The sequence below is a fragment of the Bos taurus genome, chromosome 7, assembly GCF_002263795.3.
Source record: "Bos taurus isolate L1 Dominette 01449 registration number 42190680 breed Hereford chromosome 7, ARS-UCD2.0, whole genome shotgun sequence".
Lineage (NCBI taxonomy): Eukaryota > Metazoa > Chordata > Mammalia > Artiodactyla > Bovidae > Bos > Bos taurus.
In genome coordinates, this window is record NC_037334.1 from 24,507,374 (window position 1) to 24,534,722 (window position 27,349).

General features: G+C 34.7%; 1 protein-coding gene across 1 annotated transcript in view; it reads right to left on the bottom strand.

Annotated features, from left to right (window-relative positions):
* ADAMTS19 (ADAM metallopeptidase with thrombospondin type 1 motif 19) overlaps nt 1-27,349 on the bottom strand; it is a 267,906-nt gene that overhangs the window by 96,615 nt on the left and 143,942 nt on the right. Inside the window, exons 9-10 of the mRNA NM_001206114.1 lie at nt 14,934-15,074; nt 13,364-13,514 (exon numbers count right to left, since the gene is read on the bottom strand). Coding sequence (NP_001193043.1) covers nt 13,364-13,514; nt 14,934-15,074 — 292 coding nt within the window. The remainder of the gene's footprint in view (nt 1-13,363; nt 13,515-14,933; nt 15,075-27,349) is intronic.

Consider the following 27,349-nt stretch of genomic DNA (forward strand, 5'->3'; position numbering starts at 1 on the left):
TCCGTATTTGTTACAAATATCCAAATATTATTTTCCTATTCTTTATTTAAAAATTTAGATTTTAGAACTGTTTTAAGCTCTTAAAAATTCAATACTCTATGGCAGGAGTGTGATATATTTTATTTACACAATTTTACCTGCTGTGACAGATAGTTTTTCTGCCTAAAACTATTTCATACAAATATTATATTTATATTTAAATAAAATTAAAATTTTTATATTTTATTAATATTTATTTAATAAACATTATATTTATTATATTTAGAATATGATTTAGTTTAATATATGAACTATTGTTTGCATATATCATTCATCAAAAATTTATCCAGGAACTAATTTTAAAGAATGCCTAAATCAAACAGCTTCTCTGTAATATTTTTGACTCTTGAAAATAAGCAGAGAGGTTAACTGTTTATCATGTACTTTTGTGGACATATTTATATTTGAATTAGTGGATATCTAACCTGAGGATTTTAGTTCCTAAAAGTTTTCTTTTTCCTCTAAGACAATCTTGTTAATAAAATTTTATAATTATGGGGTCAAATGATGAATTTTCCACCAAAGAAGAATTTTGCTTTATTTATTTTCAATAAAACTTAGTTGTATTGTAACATGAATTATTTTAATCAAGTTTGTTAGTTAACCAATGCATACTGAACTAAAAAACAAATCTTGTTTATGTTGTAGTTTTAAAATCATGCTTGCTTGTTGAACACTGTTGGTGGTCTGAATTCTGACCTTCAACCATTATCTGCTATTCAAAACAGCAGGTACTCTAATTGATTCCCACTTGAGGCACTGAGAGCATAAAAGCAAACTTGGCAGCTTTTCAAGATAAGCACAGTCATGTAGAATAAATCTCTCATAGAGGAGATCTCTTTCCTCTTTATGTTCTATAGTTCTGGGATCTTACTGTAAGTAAATTATAACCTCATTGTGAAAGGTAACTCAGATTCAGGATTTCAAACCAAACTGTCAAAAGTGAAAAAATAAAATATGGAAGAAATGGGATGGACTGTTTTCACCTTGAGAAGTGTAAAACCTCAGATATGTGATATTAGGGCTATGTAACACCAAACTCTTTCTTAAGAAGAGTTGTGTATTTTGTTAGAAGCAAATGCTCTCTGTGTGTTTCACAGGCCAGAGTCAAATATTCCTTTCAACTTAGTGAAATCTCTTAATATGTCGATTAAGAACTTTAATACTTAAAATGCTGTGCAAAGGAATCCAGGACAGAAATGTGTAATCCAGCTTCTCCTAACAAACTAACAAAAATAATATAACATTCTTTTTTTATTCCTCTATAATAAGAAATGACCATTAAAAGCATAAATGAAGTTGGATGTTTATCTCAAGAAGGCTTTTAAAAAGTTTACATGAAAAACTATATCTTTTCAATGGAATAATTTAAATGGAAGATTAACAGTCCATGTATAGATATCATAAAATTTATCTTCGAAGACGTGTACCCATTTTTTTTATAGCAAATAGATCCATTAACATGTTCTAAATTTTATGTTAAAATAAAAAGTATTAAGTGCATATGCATGGAAGCAGCAATTAAATCTTGAACATGTAACTCCTTGTTTGTCCATAAACTATCTTCCAAACTACAATTTCAAGAATGTAATGTCTGACTGTAAGTGTAAATCAGTATGGGATAATATTTTCAAAAATAATTTTTCTATCAGAGAGCACCTTGGTATTATTAAAGATGAAAAAGAGGACAAAGTAAGGGAAAGAGAAAGAGAGGTATTCAAAAAATAGAATACAAAGGTTCAGAAGAAATAAGAAAAAGCTGAAATGTAGTTCTTTGTGGAAAATAATAAGTGAAGTCGCTCAGTCGTGTCCAACCCTCAGCGACCCCATGGACTGCTGCCTTCCAGGCTTCTCCATCCACGGGATTTTCCAGGCAGGAGTACCAGAGTGGGGTGCCATTGCCTTCTCCAATATTAAAACTAATCAACAAAAAAGAGAAGGCAAAAATAAATACTATTAAGAATAAAAAAAATGAAGGGACATCTACTGATCATGTAAAGGCTTACAGAAATAGGAAGAGACACTGTGAACAACTTTACACCAAATAACTTTACAATGTATATGAAATGGAGAAATATTTTTTAAAAATTTACTAAAAACTTGGTAAAATGGATCCAAGAAGAAATAGAAAAGTTGAAACTACTGTGTAACCACAGAATAATCCAAAGTGATTATTAAAAATCTTCCCACAAAGAATAGAACTGATCTAAACACTTAAATTCTCAATTTACATAAACTATCTAAAGAACAGAAAAAGAGATAATATTTCTAAACACACATCATGATGCCCAAACCAGACAGCAGTTTGAAAAGAAAATGAAAATAGTGATCTACTTAATTTATGAACTTAGATTGAAATATGCTGCACATTTTTTGACAAACTGAATCCCCAGCAATCCATGAAAAAAATGTAATGTACCATCACAATCATGTTGGGTTTTTCTTGGAATACAAGGCTACTATAATATTAGAGATTTGGTTAATACAATCAAGTACATAAAAAGTTCAAAATCTATGATTTTTGTATCTCTCAATATGCAGCTTGTGACACAATTCAACATCCATTCGTTAAAAAAAGTTAGCAAACTAGCCACTGAAGGCTACAACAAACATCACCAAAAAACCCATAAAATGTTGAAAGTTTCCTTTTAAGATTAAGTAAATAGTGAAGATGGCATCTTGGGACAAACATAAAAAAAAAGTGAATTTGTGATGTATTCATAGTAGAGAGAGGAAGAACATAACTGTCAATCTAGACTTACGAACTCAGCTAAAATTTTATTCAAGACTGAAGGTTAAATAAAGACTCTTCAAGGAAACAAAAACTGAGTGTTTACTACCAACAGATTTTCCCCAAAGGAACTTCTAAATGTTATACTTCAAGAGGAATATGATCTCATAGGGAAGGGCTGAAAAGCACTTGTGAACCTGACAAAAATGGTGATAAATCTAAATAAATATTTACTACATAAAACAATAATAATTGGACTTCAGTCATTTTTATAAACATTTTTAATAGGAAGAAATACTAGAAATCTATCACATTTACATCTCAAAAACTTTATCCCTTAGCAGAAATAATTTGACCACTGACAGCTTAGTAAATCTGATCTTGTCTATTTCACTTCCTTCACTCCACATGCTTCATGACTGCTGGTGGTAGAAGTAGAGTAACAGATGTCAAGAAAAATATAGTCTACGGATAGCCAACAAATGTAGCAGCAAGCTTCAAAGGACCCCTCATTAGAACACATCTTGGTGTGTTAAAGAAAATCAAGGAGTGAGAGAAATATAGAGAATGAAGAACTGTCGATACATACTCAATGAATCCCAGGTGGTGGTGAAGGCAAAAGAAGGGGGAAGCAGACGATGAGATGGTTAGATAGCATCACCAACTCAATGGACATGAATCTGAGCAAACTCTGGGAAATAGTGAAGAACAGAGGAGCCTGGCATGCTGCAGTTCATGGAGTTGCAAAGAGTCAGTCATGGGGACCTAAAGAGTTGGACACAACTGAGCATGCATGCAAAGAAAAGAATAAAAAGTGAGAAGGAATTGTTTGAAATATTTGAAAGAAAAATGATCCAGACTTTCCTTGTAAGAATGAGAAATATAAGATAAAAATATTCCCCTTCTGGAATGGTGGGATAAGTTCCCAGAAGACCAATCCTCCTGTAGCTAACAAACACAAACTGTGGAATGATGGCAAAAACCAATTTTCTGGTAGTTTCAGAATGTAGAACAAAGGCAGATCAGCTCTTTAGGGGAGCTTAAGGAATCAGCACAAGTCGAGTTCATCGTCTTTGTGGCTTTGATCTGACAGTGGATTGTGGTCATGGCATGACACAATGGTTAAAGTAACACACGCCATCTTTTAGACTCATGAAGACAGAAACGGATGCGGTCAAAGCTGTCAAAACTTGAAGTGTTAGTTGCTCAGTCATGTTTGACTCTGTGTGACCCCAATGGACTGTAGCCCACCAGGGTTCTATGCCCATGGTGGGCTGCCATTCCCTTTTCCAGGAGATTTTCCTGACCCAGGGATCAAACCTGGGTCTCCTGTATTGCAGGCAGATTCTTTACCATCCTCTTTAGCCACCAGGGAAACCCCAAAAAGAAGAGAGTCAGAGAAGCTTAGGTCTTTCTGTGGCATCTGTACCATGCATGCAAGGGACACACTCGAAATAAGGAAAAAGTGAGCTGATGTAACATATGAAGTGCTATCCACAGCAGATAAGATAGTTTCCAGTTTGATTCTAACAAACTTAATTGTTTGTGAAAACAAAACTCAAAACACTCTTTGGAGGAATATAACTAAATGCAGAGTATGTGCTGTGACAGGGGTCAGTAAACGCTTTCTGTAAAGTGCCATACAGCATATACTTCAGGCTTGTGGGCCATGGGATCTCAGTGGCAACTATTTATCACTCACTGTAGTTTGAAGGCAGCCAAAGAAAATGTGTGAACAAAGGTGACTGTATTCCAGTCACCTTCTGGAAGTTTTAAATGTATAAAACTTCATTTATAAAAACAAGCCACCAGTACCTAACCCAGAGTTTGCAAAAAAAAACTAATGCATTGATATATAACATGTTAATGTATTAATAATGTAGAATGAAAACATGTATATACAAATAAACATTCATAAATCTTCTGAATAGCTTGATTCATAATAGCTAACATACTGATGTCTACTAAGAGGTGAACTGATAAACACAACAGTTTATGTTGCAGTGGAATACTATTCATCAAGAAAAAAGAACTGATCAGTCATACTCATAAACAGATATAAAGAATGTCTGACTTTTGAATGTATAAGAAAATGTCGTTGTAAATGTAAAGCAGTAGAGGACACAATCACAAAAAATAGAGCATAAGTATAAAACACAAACAAGTTGACAAAAATTTTTATAAAACTAACTTAAATCAACATAGAAAGTGTTAAACTAGCTGATGAAAATGCCAAAAAATTATTACATTGGTCTAAATAGAAAAATACAAAATCTAGTGATTGCTTTTCTCTAGTAAACATATCCATCTAGCCATACTCATATCTGTGATTCTATTTTATCTGGAAAGGTTGAAGATAAAAATGTGATAAATATTAACTAGGATAATGGTTTTAACGACATACAAAATAGATTTTACAGCACAAGCCATAAAACATGCAAAAGAGAAAAACAGATCAACAGATAAAAGTCATAAATATATATGTACCTGTAATATAACCAAATGATATATAAGGAAATAATGGACAGAAACACAGAGAAAAATAAATCAGTTGTTAGAGTTGGGTATTTGAACACATCTGTTAAACTTTTCAACATTAATAGATCAGTCAAATAAAAATAAACAGATATTTTGAATAATAATATTAATATGCTTCAAGATTTAGTCACAGATAATGAACTTTAAAAACCATACATTCTTTAGCAGAAGACCTAACTAGCTATTTCTCCAAAGTAGACATACAGGTAGTCAACAGGCACATGAAATGATACTTAATATGGCTAATTACTAGGGAAATGCAAATCAAAACTACAGTGAGATATCACCTCAGGCTGGTCAGAATGGCCACCATCAAAGAGTCTACAAATAAAAAATGGTGGCGACAGTGTGGAGAAAAAGGAGCCCGCTTACAGTACTGGTGAGAATGTAAAGTGGAATGGCCACTATGGAACACAGTTTGGAGGTTCCTTAAAAACTAAAAATAGTTACTATATGATCCAGCAATTTCACATATGGGCATATATCCAGAGAAGAGTCCCAATTCAAAAAGATACATGCACCTCAATGTTCACCACAGTGCTAGTTACAACAGTCAGGACATGGAAGCAACCTAAAGTCGGTTGACAGATGAACTGATAAAGAAGATGTGGTATGTGTGTGTGTATTTATGTATGTGTGTGTATTTATGTATGTGTGTGTGTGTGTATATATATATATATATATACACGCATATATATGAATATTATTTGGCCATAAAAAGAATGAAACAATGTTATTTGTGGCAACATAGACCTACAAATTATGATATAAAGTGGAATAAGTCAGAGGAGGACAAATATCATATCACTTACATAGGGAATCTTAAAAAATGAGACAAATGAACTTATTTACAAAACAGAGACTCACAGATGTAGAAAACAAACCTATTGTTACCAAAGGGAAAAGAAAGGGAGGGATAAACTGGGAGTTCCGGTTTAACAGATATACATTACTGTATATGAAATAGAGAATCACTAAGGACATACTGTACAGCACAGTAGGAATTATATTCAGTATCTTGTAATAACCTATAATGGAAAATATTCTGAAAAAGAATACACACACACACAAAAACAAAAATAGCACAGCCTAGTGGGGAAAGTTGATGGATTCAACCACTTCACAACTGTAGAAGGACATTGTGTATAAACAGCTAATGACACACTTTGACACACTTTGTGACATAATGACACACTTTATAAGTAGCAAGAAAGTCTCACCTAGAATATAGAATATAGAAAGAACTCCTGCAACTCAACAAAAACAGAAAGCTTAAAAAATGGGCAAAATGTAAATAGGTAATTTACAGAGAAAGAGACCTAAAAAATAAAAGCCCAGGTCAATAAGAAGTCATAAAAAAGTAGTGCTAAGGGAAAAAATTAAAGAGCTAGATTATCCAGTCAAGTAATTTGCCATCCAACTCATGGACCCACATACTGCATAGAACTAACACTCAAAGAATAGGATGAAGCTTTGATTAGATGGCAAAAGAGGCAGATTTAATTCCTGGTAGTTTTAACCCACTTATAGGAAGAAAGAATAGTAAAAATCTTCAACTTTACCAATTTTAACAATAATTTATCAATGCTAAATTTATCAACAATACAGTATTCATTTACCAGCAATAAATTTATCAACAATACTATATTCATTGCCCAAACAACTCCTTATCATCGAGTTATTTCATGATAAGGTTTTTTAGTCCAAATTCTTCTTGCCTCTGAAATTTCACAATGCCAAATCACAGAGACTCAATCTTCTGGAATTCTACATAAGGTACTTATTTCAATGCCAGGCTGTTCATTAGATCAAATGAGAGGTTTTAGGAGTCCTACATACTTTGATGTATCAAGTCAACATAAGAGAAATTTTTTTTTAATTTTATTTTAACTTTATAATATTGTATTGGTTTTGCCATATATCAAAATGAATCTGCCACAGGTATACATGTGTTCCCCATCCTGAACCCTCCTCCCTCCTCCCTCCTCCCTCCCCATACCATCCCTCTGGGTCATCCCAGTGCACCAGCCCCAAGCATCCGGTATCGTGCATCGAACCTGGACTGGCGACTCTTTCCATATATGATATTATACGTATTTCAATGCCATTCTCCCAAATCATCCCACCCTCTCCCTCTCCCACAGAGTCCAAAAGACTGTTCTATACATCAGTGTCTCTTTTGCTGTCTCGTATACTGGGTTATTGTCACCATCTTTCTAAATTCCATATATATGCGTTAGTATACTGTATTGGTGTTTTTCTTTCTGGCTTACTTCACTCTGTATAATAGGCTCCAGTTTCATCCACCTCATTAGAACTGATTCAAATGTATTCTTTTTAATGGCTGAGTAATACTCCATTGTGTATATGTACCACAGCTTTCTTATCCATTCATCTGCTGATGGACATCTAGGTTGCTTCCATGTCCTGGCTATTATAAACAGTGCTGCGATGATAAAACTGGTCTTTCTATGGTACTTTAAGTCACCATATGATTCAATTACACTGGAAAGTTTTTTATACAATATATATGTAACTCACAGTGTGCCTAGTCCAAAACTCAAGGCTGAATTTTAAGTTTCCTGGAGGCCTTCATTTTTTATTTTTCTTTTTTAGCAAACTTTCTTCTTTCACAAATAATGTAACCCTCAAGCAGACACTTCTTATTGATTCTGAGGAAGCATCCATACCTCTGCATTCTTAGCCAGACAAATTAATTTTAGGTAGCAATGAAGATAACTTATTGCAGTTGTAGCTGGCTCAGGCACAAGGTGCCAGATGGACTGGAGGTACCAATGCTCAGGACCCAGGAACAAGGCTATCCAAGAATTTAGCGTATTCATGCAAAAGAGTGAGCAACTATTGCTGAGGGGTGAGATGTTTCACAAGCATCTCTACAGCTATGCCTTTAAACATTTTGCAGATGTAAGCTGCTATTTCAAGGGTAAATTTATGTCATTAATTAGATCAGCACATACATAATGTTGGAGTCCCTAGTGCTTGTATATAGCTGTCTGTTAGGAAGAATAGAAGAGCAGCATCCAACTCAAATACTGTGGGCCAACTGCCATTATCTCAGATTGCACCAGAAACACACATGTTGAAAAGTTTCTATGAATTCTTACTCCTGCAACTCAACATGTATTTATAACTTATTGGAAATAAGATGGTCATAAGGATATCTGATAACTCATGTGTAAGCTGTGAAACATAAGTTATATATTCTTATAAGTTGTTTTTTATGTAGCTATTGAATGAATATCTTAGAAGGTTACCTTCATAGTCTCTGGACACATTATACAGCTAAGAATCAGTGAGTAATTGATTATTATTTTTATGAGTAAAATTTCAAAGCTATTATTCCATCACTCAGTTGATTCCTTTATTGCTTTAACAAATACTTACTGAACACTCTTTAGGAGACAGAGGTACAATGATAAAAAGGACTGATGATGCTTTTGAGGTTATGGAGCTTGCCTTCTAGGAGATTTGTTTTGGATAAAGTCTAGATTACAGACTGGTAGATGTGGTGACTTCACATGTTTCCACCTGAAAGTGTAAGCTGCTGCTGCTGCTGTCACTTCAGTCGTGTCCGACTCTGTGTGACCCCAGAAACGGCAGCCCACCAGGCTCCCCCGTCCCTGGGATTCTCCAGGCAAGAACACTGGAGTGGGTTGCCATTTCCTTGTCCAATGCATGAGAGTGAAAAGTGAAAGTGAAGTCGCTCAGTCATATCCGACCCTCAGCGACCCCATGGACTGCAGCCTTCCAGGCTCCTCCGTCCATGGGATTTTCCAGGCAAGAGTACTGGAGTGGGGGTGCCATTGCCTTCTCTATGAACGTGTAAGAGTGTGGCTTAACTCACAGAATTCTTCTATCTCCTACACTTATAATTACTTCACTTTATATTTTTAACTTCTACCTCCTGATACTCAGGTGCTCATGCATGTCAAGATAACTTCAAGTAACACTGTCCCAAACTCAGTGGGAAAAACAGCAATGGCATACTTTTAGACTTCATTTTACTCCCCTTGTCTTCAGCTTTTGGAACTTTTAAACATTTCCACTTTGAAAAATGTCTTCACTTAGCTTCCAAGATCTACTTTCTCTTGGTTCTATTCCTACCAATAGACTTCTTCAGAGTTTTAGTCATAGCTTTCTCCTTATTTTCCTAACCTCCAAATAATGTAGTGATTAAGTTCTCAGACTTGGAGTGTTTGCTCTTCTAACTCATTTCATAGTGTCATAAATAATTTAGTATCATGAATTCAGTATCATCTCCTTGTTGAGGGCTTCTAGATAGATATCTATCCTGGACCTACTAACATCTCTACTTGGATGTCCAATGGACATCTTAAACTTAAAACATGAATCTAACTCCATTTTAGGGCATTTGCTATCTGTTTCTTCTTGTTATATTTTTCCCAAGATAAATGTATGGTTTGCTATCTGACTTCCTTCAGATTTCTAAACAAATATCCCTTTCTTTAGGAAGCTTTCTCAGATTATCCTATATAAAATAGCACCATTCCCACTCTTCTATCCCTGGTTGTATTCCTTACCTTGCTCATCTGAATTTATGCTTCTCCAAAACATTATTACCAAATGGCATATTACATACGTATTTACATATTGTCTGTTTCCCCAGCTAAACTTCAAGCTCCATGAAGGTGGACGTTACTTCCTACTGTGTTATTAGTACATAGAACAACGACTAAAAAGTAGTTGGAACTCAATGTATACTTTATACTTATCAAATCAATGATTAAATTTTTTTTTTTTTTTTAATTTCTTCTATGGCCCTATCTACCTACCCACCTACCTGGCTACCTACCTACTTACCTAATGTTTTGCAAGCTCCACCAGTTTGGGATGGAAAAGGTGATTTTTCAAGGCTGGTATCAGAATGGTGTTTTGGATTTTGGAACTTAAGTCCAGCCTCTTAGCCCTAAGAGACTTTAAGAGATAACACACTTCCTCTTCTTGTTCTATAACACTTCCTCTTCTTGTTCAATAAATTGTCGCTTAGAAGAAAAACAGGTTTGACTAATGTTAAACCACTAATAAGAGACAGAACCACTGTCAGAGCCCAGGCTTCATGCCTTTGCAGTTAGTGCTCTTCAACCTAAACCCTGACTAGGAGACGTTGCTTTTTCCTGGTTGCCCACAGCAGCCCAAACCTTTCTGGCATTATTTTAAAATTGTCCTTAATGAAGATTATACACAGGTTGAACTAGAGAAAAATCTGGCTTTAATTCCAGGGACTGTATAGTCCATGGGGTCGCAGAGTTGGACATGACTGAACGACTTTCATGAATAAAAGTGTCATATATATATATATATATATATATATATATATATATATACACGTATATGTATCTGTATGTATGTATACACACACACACACACACACAATTTCAAGGGAAAAAAGGAGAACATTTCTGGATACTTAAAACCTAAAACTTAATTCTGTTTGCAAAATGCCTAGTTTAAAACAAAGCAACATCCTAGGATATTAAGAAACAGAGCCTGATGGGCTGCCGTCTATGGATTCACACAGTCGGACACGACTGAAGCGCCTTAGCAGCAGCAGCAGCAACAAACTGTTACACTTTCATCAGAGGTAGAAAAAAAATACACGCAGGTAGGTTGGTGAGAAGCAACAATATGAATAGAGCAAACAGCCTAAAAAAGGTTTTTAAAAATCAATTGAAATATTTCTTGACCCTGATAGTGTAGTGCTCTAGGGAATAAAGAAAATTCAGTTTAAACACAGGATCTAATCTAAGGATTTTCTCAGACAAAAGACAATGTAAAAAAGTGTGAATTCCATAAAAAGCAGTAGAACATAGTAGGTGCATATACTCTGTTCTTTGGATTTGCATCTAGCAAACCCTCTTCATAAGCGTAATCACTTAATTGTGCTACTTTAACTTCTACAAGACTCAAACTGCTAACCTATAATGTAGAACTGAATAATAACTATGGCATATAATTGCTGTATGAATTAAAACAGATCATAAATATAAATATAGTGTCATCCACTTTAAAGTTCAAAATACTGTGGAATGGTACTAGTAAAATTTAACCAACTGCAATATAGACTTCAAAATAATTTCTAAAATTTTTAGAAATAGTATTTATGAAAAATGATCTAAAATTAACCAAAATTATGTTTGTAATTGATCATTTGCTGAGTTTTTCTAAAACTTCAGGTACTTTATAAAATGTAAACATTTTCCATTGTTCAGCTCTATCAATTTTGTATAGCACATGAACTGAAACCATCTCCTGACCCAACAGTACAATAGCAATCATAGACAGCTTACTGTTTTCCAAAACATGCTAATTTCTGCATGTAGATGTGTCTACCTGCAAAATCAAACTATTTGACCTCAAAACATTCATTTTACCATGATGATTCAAGAAAGAAGATTGTGACCCAATTTTTGATTGTGTAAAGTCCGGGGAGGTAAGAGTGGAGTGGATAAGATCGGTAGATGAGATCAGAGATATTACGACAGATAACAGATGGTCAACCTGGCTACTATCATAATTATCACACCCAATGCCAAGGTCCAAGCATCCACAGGTCTGCCACATGTGAATCCTGTGTGTCCACTCATAATCACACACCTATATCAATTCCTCTGGAGGTCTGTTGTTGCTGATGATTATTACAGTCTACACATTCTTTCACATGTCACATTTAACACAGCTCCAACTTCTTTATACATTTGCGTATTTTAACCTTAAGTCAGATATTCACTGAGTGCCTACTATGTGTCAGCCACTGGACTGAACACTAGAGAAACACTCTGCCCTCATGGAGCTTACACACTAAGGTAGAGAGTTAATAAAAGGAAAATAACAACAACTCTGATAAGAACAACAAAGCAGAGAGAGCATAAAATATGTCATAATGCCATATAATCTTTTCCTTATGATGGATTTTAATTATTCTGCCAGTAATTCAAGACAGCATTATCTTCAACAAAGCAAAACTCCTTTCAGGCAATCAAAGAAAGTTAGGTACAGTGAAATATAGCTATCAATTCACTCCAAGCATGACTATGAGTTTAAGCCTGAAATACAAAGAATGTGCAAGCATGTGTACTAGAAAGGTAGGAAGAAATGGGCAGCAAAGGGATGAGCTGCAGGAAGAGAGCCAAAAAGAGAAAAGGAAGGCTGCTGCTACTAAGTCACTTCAGTCGTGTCTGACTCTGTGCGACCCCATAGATGGCAGCCCACCAGGCTCCCCCATCCCCGGGATTCTCCAGGCAAGAATACTGGAATGGGTTGCCATTTCCTTCTCCAATGCATGAAAGTGAAAGTGAAGCCGCTGAGTTGGGTCCGACTCTTTGTGACCCCATGGACTGCAGCCTACCAGGCTCCTCCATCCATGGGATTTTCCAGGCAAGAGTACTGGAGTGGGGTGCCATTGCCTTCTCCAAAAGAAAGGCTAAATAGAGCTAATTTCTTACATCAATTAAGAGAGTCATTTTGCTCAGTCTTTCAGATTATCCTAGAATGGGAAAATTGGACCCTCTGAGTAATTAATTTGAATACTAATATACAGACATTGCTTAGTTTACCATCAGACATTTACCCTTTGCTTCTAGTTTAACTATCAGAAATGTATTCTCTAATTTCTATTCCTATAGAATATATTTATTTTCAGGATTAAATAATTCATAAAGCATTAAATAATCCATCCTCTGTAATTACATGTTCATACATTGTTTTTATTACATTTTCACCCACATATCTACCATGTAAGAGAGACATTTAAAATAAAAGCAATGAACTGTCAAAAAGCAAAGGTTTCCCTGACTTAAGTGTCATTTTTGAAGTAGAAATTCTTGGATCATTCCTTCCTAACTGATTCAATACTGACACCAATTTCTACCACTTTCAAAAAGGCAGGGGAAAAATGAAGAAACCTTTTCTAGAAAAATCCATCTTTCCAATGCTGGGGTTCTTTGGAGCACCAATACTTCTAAATAACGGATGAATACACACTTAGAAGAAGTTGCACCTCAATACAACTCTTACCTGCATCTCTTGACAAAAGGAAGCCAATGGCCCAAATAGAATCTGACATTGCTCATCAGCAGTGTATGTCATCTCTGGCAACTTGGAAGGAACCATCACAGAATTGACACTGTGGGGATTTGTCTGCAGCAAGCAGTTACTGGCCTTTGACCTGGCAATATGCAGATATGTGTGACATTCTGAATTAACTGCAAAAAGTTGTTATAATTAGTTAATGTAGCAATAGCAAACATTTTAATACTATTAAATATGTTCTTGCTTTTATTTATAAGCTCTTCTATTGAATGCTCATGGAAATTATCTCATATATGAGAACCATATGTTTACAATTATTACAATAATCCTATCAATATTAATAAAACAATGTTCAAGTTAATAGAACTTTTTGATTTTAAAGATCTTTCATTTGAATTAATTAAGCTCATCTACACAACACTGTGAGGTGGTTATTATTTTACACATTTGTAAGGTGAAGAAGCTCAGTCTCAGAGAGTAACTGCTTAAAAGTAATGTATGAAGGTAAGAAATCAACTATATTCAAGGATTTAAAGAATCTAGGAAAATCATGCTCAAGTGACTATTAATAGTAGGAATATTTTTGGACTTGACACTGCACCACAACTTCTATTTATGGGGTAAAATTTAATTTTATCATAGTTCTGATTCATGAGAAGACAACTAAGCCAAACCACACACTCACGGGGGCCTACAGAGGAGTTGTTGCTTCAGTGAGGAAGAGCACGCACAGATGACATTGCACGTGTTTCTGGAAAGAGCTATAGTAATGTAATAAATACATTTTAGTAGATTTTTTATTCATTTGACAAAAAATTAACTTGACAATTTAAATAGTATGGAAAAATAAATTTGAGTAGTGAATTTAGCTAGTTAGGTATTTCTATGTTTCTTACTTAGATTTTTGAATACTTTAAGCATTTCTCTCTCACTTAGTGACTGGGACTTTGCATATCTCCTACTGGTACTGCTTCAGCTTTCCCTTCTATTACTGAAGAAATAAGTAAAGAACAGGGCTTTAAAGTGAAAATCAGAACAATAATACTGTTTTTCATTTTCTTCCCAAACAGGCAAAAGCTAATATTGCCAGCTGAATGTTGAAAAGAGGAGAATCAAGGACTATAATAATGATGAAAATTATGGGTTAATGCAAAAAGACTCAGAGTTTAGAATTACGAAGTAGAAAGGTGGAGCTTTTATTAAAGAGGTTTTTGATAATAACAGATGTAGAGGGATGAGCATTGAGAATGTTTCCACTGAGAATTTCTGAAGAGCCAATTGAATATTACACAATATTTTTTATCATTGCAATAATTTTAAACCTTACAAATCATCTTGCCTCCTGTCTTGTTTGAAAATGTGGAAACTAAGACATGAGTTGGTTGAATAATATGTCCCATTGACATCATGAGCCAGTGGAGAGCCAGGATTAGAACCAAGCGCCTTGATTCCTAATCCATGCCCTTTCCACTCTGCCATGCCACACACCAGGGTGGTAGAGGAAGCAGGCACACACACACATTCATGACACAACAACAGCAAATGACCTCAGTACCTTAGAAATCTTTCCAAATCTTCCTTGCTACATCGGGACCATGAGACATCACCAAGATTTTGTCCTTTAATCCATTCACCAGACATGATATGAAGACCATCAGCACATGATGGGTGGTCATTGTCATGATTAATCCCCATGCTGATTTGGAATATAGTTAAAATTTGAAAATTATATTAGATAGATATTTTAACTTATTATACCTGCAATTAAATGACAGCTAAATCATTAAAATGAGATAAATTAGTTTTTAATTTTAATTTTTTATTGAAGTATAGCTGAATTACAATGTTGTGTTAATTACTGCTTTATGGTAAATGACAGTTATACATATATATGTATATATGTGTATGTGTGTATATACACACACATATACACACATTCATTGTCATATTCTTTTCCATCAGGGTGTATCACATTCAATATAATTGAATATAATTATATTCAATATATTTATTATATTGATCAGGGTGTATCACATTCAATATAGTTGAATATAATTATATTTGATATATTTATTATATTCAATTATATTGAATGTGATACACCCTGATGGAAAATTATATTGAATATAATTCTCTTTGCTATAGAGTAGGACCTTGGTGTTTATCCATTCTATATATACCAGTTTACATCTGCTAGTCCCAAACTCCTGATTTATCCCTCTCTTACCCCCTGCTCCCTTGGCAACCACCAGTCTATTCAGAGAGAAATTAGTTTTAAATGTAAAAATAAAATTAATTTCATATTGATTATTTTTTAAATTGTGTTTACCTAGATTAAAGGTCAATGTTTTTATTTAGTAAAAAACATTTTCTAGATTAAAAGTCAATGTTTTTATTATTAAAAAATTTTCCCAGTCAGTAAATAACATGTTTAGTTCACCTGTGTCAGTATAATCTATGTTATTTTCCACACAGTAGTAGGTATGAAACACAGAAATACTGCAGTTTCTATTCAACCACACTAGATTCCTGCTCTTGCCTGAATATCCTTTATTCATTCCTTTTATCAAATCTGAAGCCACATTAAAGTCTTGTTCCCACAAACTGTCCCTGGGAAACCTTCATGCTCTCGGTCATCTTCATCTTTTCTCTTGAATCCTATCTGGTGCTCTAAGTTGGAATTCTGATCTAAAACTCGGACTTATCTTCTAATGGGTGTATTAAAATAATATTAAATTCAGTATGTCTAAAAACTGCTGTTAATATTTTCTCTTTCAAACCTCTACGTACTCCTGTATTCTCTCCCTCTTTTCTCTTTTTTGTGCCTTTGCTAGCCACACAGTTTGCCAAACTAAGGATCTTCAGGTCATAATTTATTCCTTCCTCTTCCAAATTATCACCCAAGCTATTTTATTTACTGATTGTTAAGGGCAAGCCCTGCTAATCTATTTTCTAAATATGTCTTTCCCCTCTGACCTCCTTTCAATTCCTTTTGTTACTATTAAAGAGGATTATAAAATTATTTAACCTTGACAATTACTATGGCATTCTAAGTGGGTTCTGTGCCTCTAATCTTGGGCAGCATTCTCCCTTCTCCTCCTGCCCTGCTCCAGTGAGATCTATTTAAAAACACAATCGGGCTGCCTTTCGTCTGCTTTTCCATTACCTATATAGCAATTTCCAGCTCTTTACCATGGCACGTAGTTTCTTAATCTCCTTCCAAGCCATTTATTGCATTTCTTTTCAGCAGGAGCAAATGACTTGTAGTTTCCCAAATATTATGTTGTTCCTTATTCTCTTTAACTTTCTATGTGTCATTTTCTAAGTGTCATACACCATAAAAAGGAGTATATAAACTTCAATTAAATAATTCTATGCTGCTGCTGCTGCTGCTAAGTCGCTTCAGTCGTGTCCAACCCTGGGCGACCCCATAGACAGCAACCCACCAGGCTCGTCTGTCTCTGGGATTCTCCAGGCAAGAACACTGGAGCGGGTTGCCATTTCCTTCTCCAATGCATGCATGCATGCTAAGTCACTTCAGTTGTGTCCGACTCTGTGCGACCCCAGAGACGGCAGCCCACCAGGCCCCTCCGTCCCTGGGATTCTCCAGGCAAGAATACTGGAGTGGGTTGCCATTTCCTTCTCCAATGCATGAAAGTGAAAAGTGAAGGTGAAGTAGCTCAGTCGTGTCCGACTTTTAGTGACCCCATGGACTGCAGCCTACCAGGCTCCTCCGTCCATGGGATTTTCCAGGCAAGAGTACTGGAGTGGGGTGCCATTGCTTTCTCCGTTCTACAGTGTACTATATGTTTTTACTTTTGGTTATCTCTCTAATTTCTAACTGCTAGAGACTTATCACTCTAAAATGCTGGCATACTGGAATCATATTCTATAAATGATAATTACATTTGAACCAAGCCAGCATGTTGAATCGCTTCTATTTCAGTAAAAGTTGCATATAATCTCCTATGAATTCTCATAATGAAGTAATTAAAGTAACTGTTTGTGAGAGAGTTAATACTGAAGATGTAGAAAGAGGAAAGTTTGGTTTTGTACATGTTATGTTTGAGAAGATGGCAAGATAGTCCAATGCTCCTTTCTTCTCATTGTGTAACAGATAATAACTAAAACAGTTTTCATTAAAATATTGTGAATAACAAGAATATCTATTCTGTATTTTAAAACACAAATAAAGGAATTGTTATAGAAGTTGTTAAAAATTACAACTACCTATATTTTCTCATACGAAAATAAAACTTTCAAAATTATTGAACTATATTTTCAGTTAAATAATTTAAAATTTTAAATAAAAATTGTTACATTAATGTGTTTTTGAAAAAGGAAAATTATATAGGATGAATTAATTTATAAAGAAGAGTAATGAATTAGAAGTTAAGTTTGCCAACCTGAAGACTGTGAAAATTAGCTAAATAAAATAAAAATATATTATTGACTATATTTTTTCATTTTAATGTTAGGAAAATTCAGCTATATGGTAAATTATATTTCTCTTTTCTCATCTAATTAATGTCTTTAAATAGGGTCTGTTTCAACACATATTAATAGAATGACTGATAGAGAAAACAGGAAGAAACATCTTTTTCATACTTTGAAGATGAAGAGGAAAACTAACAGATGATATGGACTAAGCAGGGGTCAGTTCACTTAGTGTGGGGTAGAGTGAAAGACATAGGCGTTAGATTTGAATCTTCTATCTCCATCTTATTCATGTGACCAGAGGCAATTTAAATAATAATAAAGAAATAAGAAATAAGCATGCCTTGGTTTCCTTGTTTGTGAAATATACCTTCCTGAATGGTTGCAAAGATTACATGAGGATGATGTAAAATACCTAGCACAGTGCTTGGAAAATAGAAGGAATTAATAACTTCTTTTTGAAATTGGGGCAGTAAATCAGAGATGTTTTATTTCTCTTATTTGTCACACACACACACAAAAACTATTATTAAAGGCAAGTTACTGTACTGAATTTCATGAAAGTGGGAATTTAAGAAAATTCAAGTAAATAATAATGGCCTGAAGTTACTTTGGGTGCTAAGCTAAAATAAGAAACTGTACATATGGCACAGTCTCCCAGATTGATAAAGATGCCTAAATGCACTGTATGGTTGCAAAGCTGTCCCTGCCCGCATCACCACCTGGCCTCCACCAGGCACTCTTCTGCAGCACATGTCACTGGGTGACCCTGTTATAACAACAGCCACTTGCCACGTAGAACATACTCAACTCTTCCATCTGTGTTGGTGCAGGCTTTCAAGTCATATACAAATGCTTTCGTTTTGAAAGGCAACTGGTCTTTTTCAGAAATAATAAAATTTCTTAAATATTGTGTCCGTTTGAGAGAAGAAGAGGGACTCCTTCCAGGATTTAGCAATTTGGACATGTTCCCAAAGCAATGTAATGTGATTTTCCAAATTGGGAAGATTACAACTTCTCATCCAGATGATCATTTTCCTTCAGGGATCCGGATTCTCATGTAAGAAATTAGCTACAGCCATGGAGAGATCTGGTGATTCAAGCATTGTTTACCATTAGTTAAATTTTCCTAAAGCTATTTAACTTGTAACAGAAGTTATCATTAAATTGGGACAGGCTTTTTTTTTTTTTATAACCACACATCTGGAACTATCAGGAGACACTGCTTAGTTTTGATTCTACAGATTTGAAAGAAAACAATCGTGAACCTTTATCTGTGCCAGTCACTGTATTAATCATTTTCAGTGATGATATCATTTAATCCTCACAATACCTCCAGAATGTTTTTATTATCATGACTTCTATTTTACAGATGAGGAAGGCACTGAAGTTAATGTTGGAGCTGTGACTCAGACCCAGGCAGTCTGTTGGTCAAAAACAGTGAACTTTAAATCACCAAACTATAGATCAAAAGTCTCCATTATGTCTAAGATTTCTTTTCGGAATGATTTTTTAATGTCTCCTCTTCGTTAGCAGAAACACACCTCCACAGGTATAGTCCCAGAACTGACTTGCGTGCACTGTATGGAAAACATTCCCCAAGTAAGATATTAGCAACACCTCTCCTCACACTATGCAACGGAGCTACATTTTAATAATCTCAGTTTAAATTCATTTTGACAAAGAGCCTTGGGCAAATAAACTCTCCACTAACATTGTACATGGTTGTCAAGTCAACTGAGAAAATATTTTTATCTTATAAAACTTCTCAACTTGTTTAAAAGTCCCTGCCAGGAAGTTTTGTGATATCCTGCGGAAAGCTGGAGAAGCATTTGCATTTTGAAGATGGTCCCTTTTGATGTTTAATGAGTTAGAGAAGAGAACGCTTATGAATTCACTTACATTTTTTGGATAATTTGGAAAGGATCTGATTTGTAAACAGTCATGTTTTAAAAGGGTAAACTTTTTGGGGGCTGAACACGTTAAACGTGTTGTCATGGTATCTTCCCACTAAAAGCTATATATCATGTATAAAAAAACTGGTTAAAAAAAAGGAAACAAACTATTACAATGTCTAACTGAAAGTAGATTACACTTTCATAAAATGACACAATTTCTTATGATTCAGTGACTGTATCTGATTTGATGTAACTTCACTGATGTGTACTCATGGAAAAAGGCCCAACATTAAAAAATATGAGACATTTTCATTACTTTTTATATTTTAAATCATTTCACTTTGCACAAAACAAATATGTACTTCTACTGGCAAGTCAAAGGCAATGAAAAGTAAGTCAGTAACAGGCTAAAAAATCAGAGGTTAAAAAATAAAACACACTCTGCTGTGTGTTGCGTAAAAGATATATTTAACAATTCAACAAATACTTGTTAAGAACACACTAAGTACTGGGCACTGTATGGGCTGGGGTCATAAATATGAGTAAGATTCAGTTTTTACCCTCAAGGAGTTTATCATCTACTGAGGCTAGAATACTCTTACCCTCAGGCAGCTAAAGATGTCTGAATCCTGTTCTTCTATGTTCCATAAAGCTCTCCCACCCACTGCTCCTTTTCCACCACTACTTCCACTAACCAATACGAGCTGAGTTACTTCACTTTTGGATTGTTGTAATAACCCTTTAACTCCTGCCCCTTAACTCTTTGCCTTATTAAACCATGATTTAATTACTTTTCCCCTTATGCAAACATTAATACAAAAACTAGTTCCCCAGGTAAAATCTTTCCATTCTCCTTGGCAAGCAACAATACTAAAAAAGTAAATAATAATGAACCATGGGGCTAGTTAAAATGCAGATTCCCGGGCCCCACCGGCAACCAATCAAAAGAGAATATTTATACGTAAGAAGTGGCATTAACACATTTTCTAGATGATTTGTACTTAAAATTCTGAGAATTAATGAGCTACAAGTTCAAAATCCAAACTTTCTGTCCTGGTTTTCAAGCAACTGAAAACTGGTTTCACTCTGATTTCCACTGTAACAGTTCATTCTAGCCTACTGTATTTGCTTAGTCCCTTCTTGTCAAAATGCTTTTTACAGCTTCTTTGCCAACTTCTTCCCCTATAAAAGACTCTTCATTAAATTCTAACACATATTTCTCATGATTTGTACGTTTTGTACCCTTCAAATATATGGCACATAAGATATCAGAACCATCTTCTATTTCTGGTGAATTTTATACATAACTTATAATATATACAAGTTATATATATATACCTAGACATAAGTGTTCAGAAAACAAGAACTGTCATATTTTCCTTTTAATTCCTTGAATTATTTATTTCAATACCATAGTAAATAAATTCTATAGATTTATCAGCTGATATGGAATTACAGGAGCAACTAAATATTCTGTACATTTGATGGAAAGCTGAAACTAACGTGGCATCTTACTGACTTAGAATAACAATAATCCTGAAAAGTCTATGGGTGATCTGCCCAAGGAAGGTTGCTAGGCTTACCCTAGACCATACATTTGCCAAGAATGCATTAGAGAAATGTAAACAGAAAGCCAACTCTTGTGTGGCTGTTCACTAACTGGGTGATTTTTCTCCTTTTCCACCTACTCACTATGACATCCAAGCCTACATTTGGAGAGAATCTCATATGGGAGTGCTGCCACTCGTCTACTGGCTTAATTCCCATTATGATTAATAACTTGGACAAACCACTTATTACTCTAACTGCTATCATTGTCTAAATAAAGTATCAAATACAAAACCTGTGTTAGTGCTCTATAAGAATCTCCATAATAAGTACACTTCCTGCTAATCCATTAAAAATTCTGAATGACCTGTGGCGGATTCATTTTGATGTTTGGCAAAACTAATACAATTATGTAAATTTTTAAAAATAAAATTAAAAAAAAAAAAAGCATTCCTTGAATGAACAGAGAGATGTATGGCCACCAGGTGGAAAACCTCCTCTTTACATTGAAGCATTTATAAAAATAATTATAATACTACTAATAATTATTACTATTCACTTGCTGTTTATTATCCACTTAGTGTTACAGATCAACAAATGTGCCATGCGATTAGAGCATCACCAACCTAACAATGAACCTTGAGAGGAAAACTTAACCACATTTTGGGAGCGAAGAAAATTAGTAAAGGCAGATAAGACTGACTGGCCCAAAGTTCATTCAGAGAGTAGCTGGTATGACAAGAACTCAAGACCAAGTCCTGTGTTGCTTTCTCGCTTATCTGCTCACTGAGTAGTTTCTAACCTTAACCAAGGTGTGTGTACTACCTGTGACTTCTGCTGTATGGAATTCTAAAGCATACAGTATGGGAAGGTGAGTTTACACGTCACTATTACCAATTTTAGTGGGTCAAAGAACATTACAGAATAATTAAATTTGAATATTTTAACAAGCAATGGATTTGACAAGTAAAAATATATTTGTTTTTTTCATTTTATCTGTTTCCCACCCCAAGAGTCCTTGATGATGTCTTTATCTTCATTTTTTTACTTACTTCGAATTGTTTGTCTACTCTCCCTTTAGAATATTTCCTCTCTTTCTTATAGTAGATATGCTGATTGGTATCAATTCAAAATGAAGGACAAATATTTTACTTCCTTCTAAAGGACTCCTCCAGCAAACTGAGAAAGATTAGCCAAATTTATGCTCTTCGATGTCTTCTGGAGCATATGCTGGCTTCTTATTCAATTAGCAGAATTTTAGATTACATTGTACTACTGCTAAAACTGCTGGAATTGTCCCTTCTCAGTCTGTGACTTTAGGACATGCATGAACTGCTTGAGCAGGCCTGTAACCCGACTTTAGAGAAGACTCATCATAACTGATGCATAATTTAACTATCGTATTTCTACATAGTTCATTTTATATAAGAATCAAATTAGCACATGCCAGAAAGGAAAAATACTTTGCCATATCTACAGTTGTAAAGTCATAAAACCATATTTTCTTTTACTCAGCCAAGGCAATTGCATTCCTTGACCCAAACTAATTTATCTTTCTCTACCTCTGAAACTCAACTGTTTTCTACCCTGAATCTAAAAATAACTGTCCAACAGATGAGTATTCCTAAAGCAAATGTTTATTAATTCATACAACAAATGTTTGAGTGTCTATAATATACAGTGCACTCAACTTGGTAGTGTATGAGGAAAAAGTGTATTAAACAGTAACCCTATTTTATAGAGATTCCTGTCTAGTAAGGAGTATGTGCGTGTGTGTGTATCAGTATAAATTAGTATATGCATATCAGAAATTAAGCAACAAGTGATGTTTACAATGAACAGTGTAAGGGACTTAAAAAAGGAGATATATTTCCAGATAGACCTTCAGGTCTAATTTCACAAAAGGAATTACATTTGTCTTGACCATTAAATAGATTCATTTGTCTTTACTTAATGGATAAGTAAAATTGAAAAAGGTATAAATCAGTAGGGTTCGGAGTTGGAATAAAAAAGCATTAACAGAGACACGAAGCTTGAAAATTATGGATTGTTTAAATTCATGAAATAGAGAAGAGGATTATAAAGTTAGAAAGACAGATTGGGACCAGTCTACAAAAGTCATGAATCTGAGTGTGGAATTGGAATGTATTCATTAAGTGGTAAGGACCAATAAAGGTTTCTGGGCTGAAAATCAGAACCACAATTCAGTAAGTTGAATCTGGTGAAAGTATGAGATAGATTAGAAAGATAAGGTGTCAAGGCAAGGTGTGTATTGCGATAGTCTAAGCTGGAAGAATAAGGAAGAGGGGATGGACTGACAGGATAACTATTTCAGATAAACAAGGAACAGACTTTAACAACTGATAATGGGAGGAGACAAGATGATAAAGAGTTAAAGATGTTTTAGATGTCTCAGTATAAGAACCCATAACAATATGCCAATAATAGAAATGCAGGTGTCTGAAGAAGTGAGTTTATAACCTGGCCATACCCTTGGTTCTATCCAGGTACACTTTACATCAAAGCACATATGCAAATGCCATTGATTTCAATGGTTTACTAGTTACAAGGCATCTGCATTGTTGGTACTCTGGCAATACCTGAAAACTTTAGCAGGTGCCCCAAATATTCATTGCCTTCAAGGAGCTAACTTTGCATAATTTTTGACTCATTAGCCTTTCAGTTCCAAAAGAAACTCCTGAATTAACAACTTAGTGGAAAAGCCATGTCTCTAGCTTAATAGTTAGATTATTGCTATTGCTAAGTCACTTCAGTCGTGTCCGACTCTGTGCAACCCCATAGACGGCAGCCCACCAGGCTCCCCCGTCCCTGGGATTCTCTAGGCAAGAACACTGGAGTGGGTTGCCATTTCCTTCTCCAATGCATGAAAGTGAAAAGTGAAAGTGAAGTCGCTCAGTCGTGTCTGACCCTCAGCGACCCCATGGACTGCAGCCTTCCAGGCTCCTCCATCCATGGGATTTTCCAGGCAAGAGTACTGGAGTGGGGTGCCACTGCCTTCTCCAATAGTTAGATTAAGCTAACTATTAAAGTTTGAGTGAGAGTGAAGTCGCTCAGTTGTGTCCGACTCTTTGCAACCCATGGACTGTAGCCTACAAGGCTCCTCTGTCCATGGAATTTTCCAGGCAAGAGTACTGGAGTGGGTTGCCATTTCCTTCTTCAGGGGATCTTCCCAACCCAGGGATCGAACCTGGGTCTCCCGCATTGCAGGCAGATGCTTTACCATGTGAGCCACCAAGGAATAATATATATTAGATTTTTTTCCACTTGGTTCAAAAAGCTAAACAAAATCCAAAATCATACAGGCATTTTTGGTCACATGAAAACATGTTCTGTGTGTTTATAATGACATAATTTATAAGTAATTTCCCCTAATTTATGTAATTTTATCCACTCATCATCTCTATGAAGTAGGCTATCTAATTACAGTATGAGATCCTTAATCAGTAAATGAATCTTATATGTTTAATGTAGTTTCTTTAACTTATAAAAATAACAGAACTCTGCTAGAACTTTTTAACACTGTCTACTCAAAGTATAAATTAACATAAATGTGCTAAAGTTAAATTACAAAACTAAATCATATACTGGTTTCACAACAATTTTGCCCACAACCTAAAGTCCATTGTATTATTTCAAGAACATAAATGTATCTTAAAAGAGCAATTTTTATAATTAGAAACACAAAGCACTGAGGCATCAGATACTAAATGGTCAAAAATAAATACTATTGTTTAATATAAACCAGTATTCATTTTCAAGTCCTTATGATTACTTTTATGGGCTACTTATTTTTAAAGTAATGGGTAAATTTAACAATTGAAAAAAAAAGATGAGATGTTCAAGAATTCTAGTAAGCAAAGAAACCAATACAAATTAAATTATAATTTAACATGTGCTAAATGCAAAGCTGGTAAAATAAGCTGTATTCACAAGCAGTCCTCTATTTAAATTTGGATAAATATTGCCACATGACCTCCGAAAACAGTACACCACTTTACACTCCTCTCAAAAATGTACAAGAGTATCTGTTTCTTCATAGACCAACACTTTTCATTCACTTACGCTCTTATTGAAACATCATTTAACAGCTATTTATTGAGCACAACTGAAAGATGTGACAGATACAATGTTAAACAGCAAGGACAACAGGCATAAACAGAAAAACAAAACAAGGTGCAGCCCATGTCCTCAAGAGGGACAATCTAATTAGAGATAGACATCAAATAATCATACGAATAATGTAAACCTACGACTGTGAAAAGATTAGGGACAAAAACTACATAGCATTTATAAGAGCAGATATGAAGGCATTTAACCTACCCATGAAGTACTTCTCTGAAGAAATGATCTGAAAGAAGAGTAAGAGAAAAATGAGGGACGTGGCAGGGAGTTTTCTTGCCAAGGGAAGTACATGGTCTTTACATTGGGAGTAAACATGGATTTATCTGTGTAAATTCATGTAATCGGATAGTTGGAAGGATAATTGCTTTGTGGTCTGATTGGCATCCTATGAACAATACTAGGATATTTTCATATATGCCACGGAAACATATCTTTGATGTATGTGGTAATATCCTTTGCCATTTTTCGAATGGGTCTTTAGTTATTTTGCAAATTTATTTTTAAGAGCTCTTTATAATATTAAAGAAAATATTACTTTGTTACACATGATGCAAATACTTGCACTGATTGTGATTTATCTTCTACCTGTTGTATTTCTTGCTTGTGTTGCTATTTAATTGCAAGTCACTAACTGTATGTGTGTTCAAATGTAGGTCAATCACTCTGTCATGTCCAACTCTTTGCGAACCCACTGACTGTAGCCTGCCAGGCTCCTCTGTCCATGGAATACTGGACAGGCAAGAATACTGGAGTGGGTAGCTATTCCCTTCTCCAAGGGATCTTCCCAACCCAGGGATCAAACCTGAGTCTCCTGAATTGCAGGCAGATGCTTTACTGTCTGAGCCACCAGGGAAGCCCAATTTTATGTGACTTTTCCTTACACATTTCTGGATTTCACACCGAGAATCATTGACGTTCTCTATTAAAAGACTTAAAAAAAAAAATAAAAGAAAGCAAGCAAGCCAACAAAAAAAAGAATAGAATCATTTTGGTGTATTCTGATGTACTGTCGAACGTAGAGATCCCTGTTACTTTTGTTACTAAATTTGTTTCCGTCCACTGATTATAGGTGCTTTTATTATACACTACATTTCCACATCTTTTCCTACTTATAAGTGGATTATTTCCTTACTCTCTCTTACCCTGACTTGCTTGCTTATTCAAGCACCAGCATAAACTGCTTTATTTATTCTGAAATATATTAATACCTGATAAAGTTCACCCTCCTCTTTCCCAGTTTTTACTTTTTTTAAACAAGATATTTCTTATGTTGAGTTTTCCACATGAACTCTAAAAGCCTAGCATGCTGCAGTCCATAGGGTTGCAAAGAGTCAGACATGACTCAGCAACCAAACAACATCACCAAAATAAAAAAAAATTGATATTTTGGGCAGATGATTATATTAGTTTATATACAGATAATAGTCATTTTATGGTATTGATGTTCCTATCCCAAACCAGGAAATGTATTTCCATTTCTTAAACCACTTTTATGACTCTGTTTGGCTATACATTCTTCTTTTTACAAGTTTTATACATCCCTTTGTGAATATATTCCTAGATATTTTATCTTAATTTTTATTTTATTTTTTGCTATCTTCAATATAGATGTATTTTTTTTCCTTTCATTATAGTTTGCAAAAGGCTCTTGTTCATGTTTTGGAAAGCAAAAATTTTTTACAGTTTTGTAAAAAGCCACTAAAATTTTCTTATTGCTCTAATGGTTTTTTTAGTAGACTGTCTCAAGTTTTCCATTTATACAAATGATACTTATTTTGCCCCTCCTTTCTAGTATTATATTTATTTTTTAATTATTAAATATTTCACAAAAACAAATACATGCAATATATATGTGCATACACATTACACTATGTGTGTGTCTAAATTTGTTATGCAATCTAAATAACAAGTATTAAGGAGATAAATAGCAAGGTCCTTCTATATA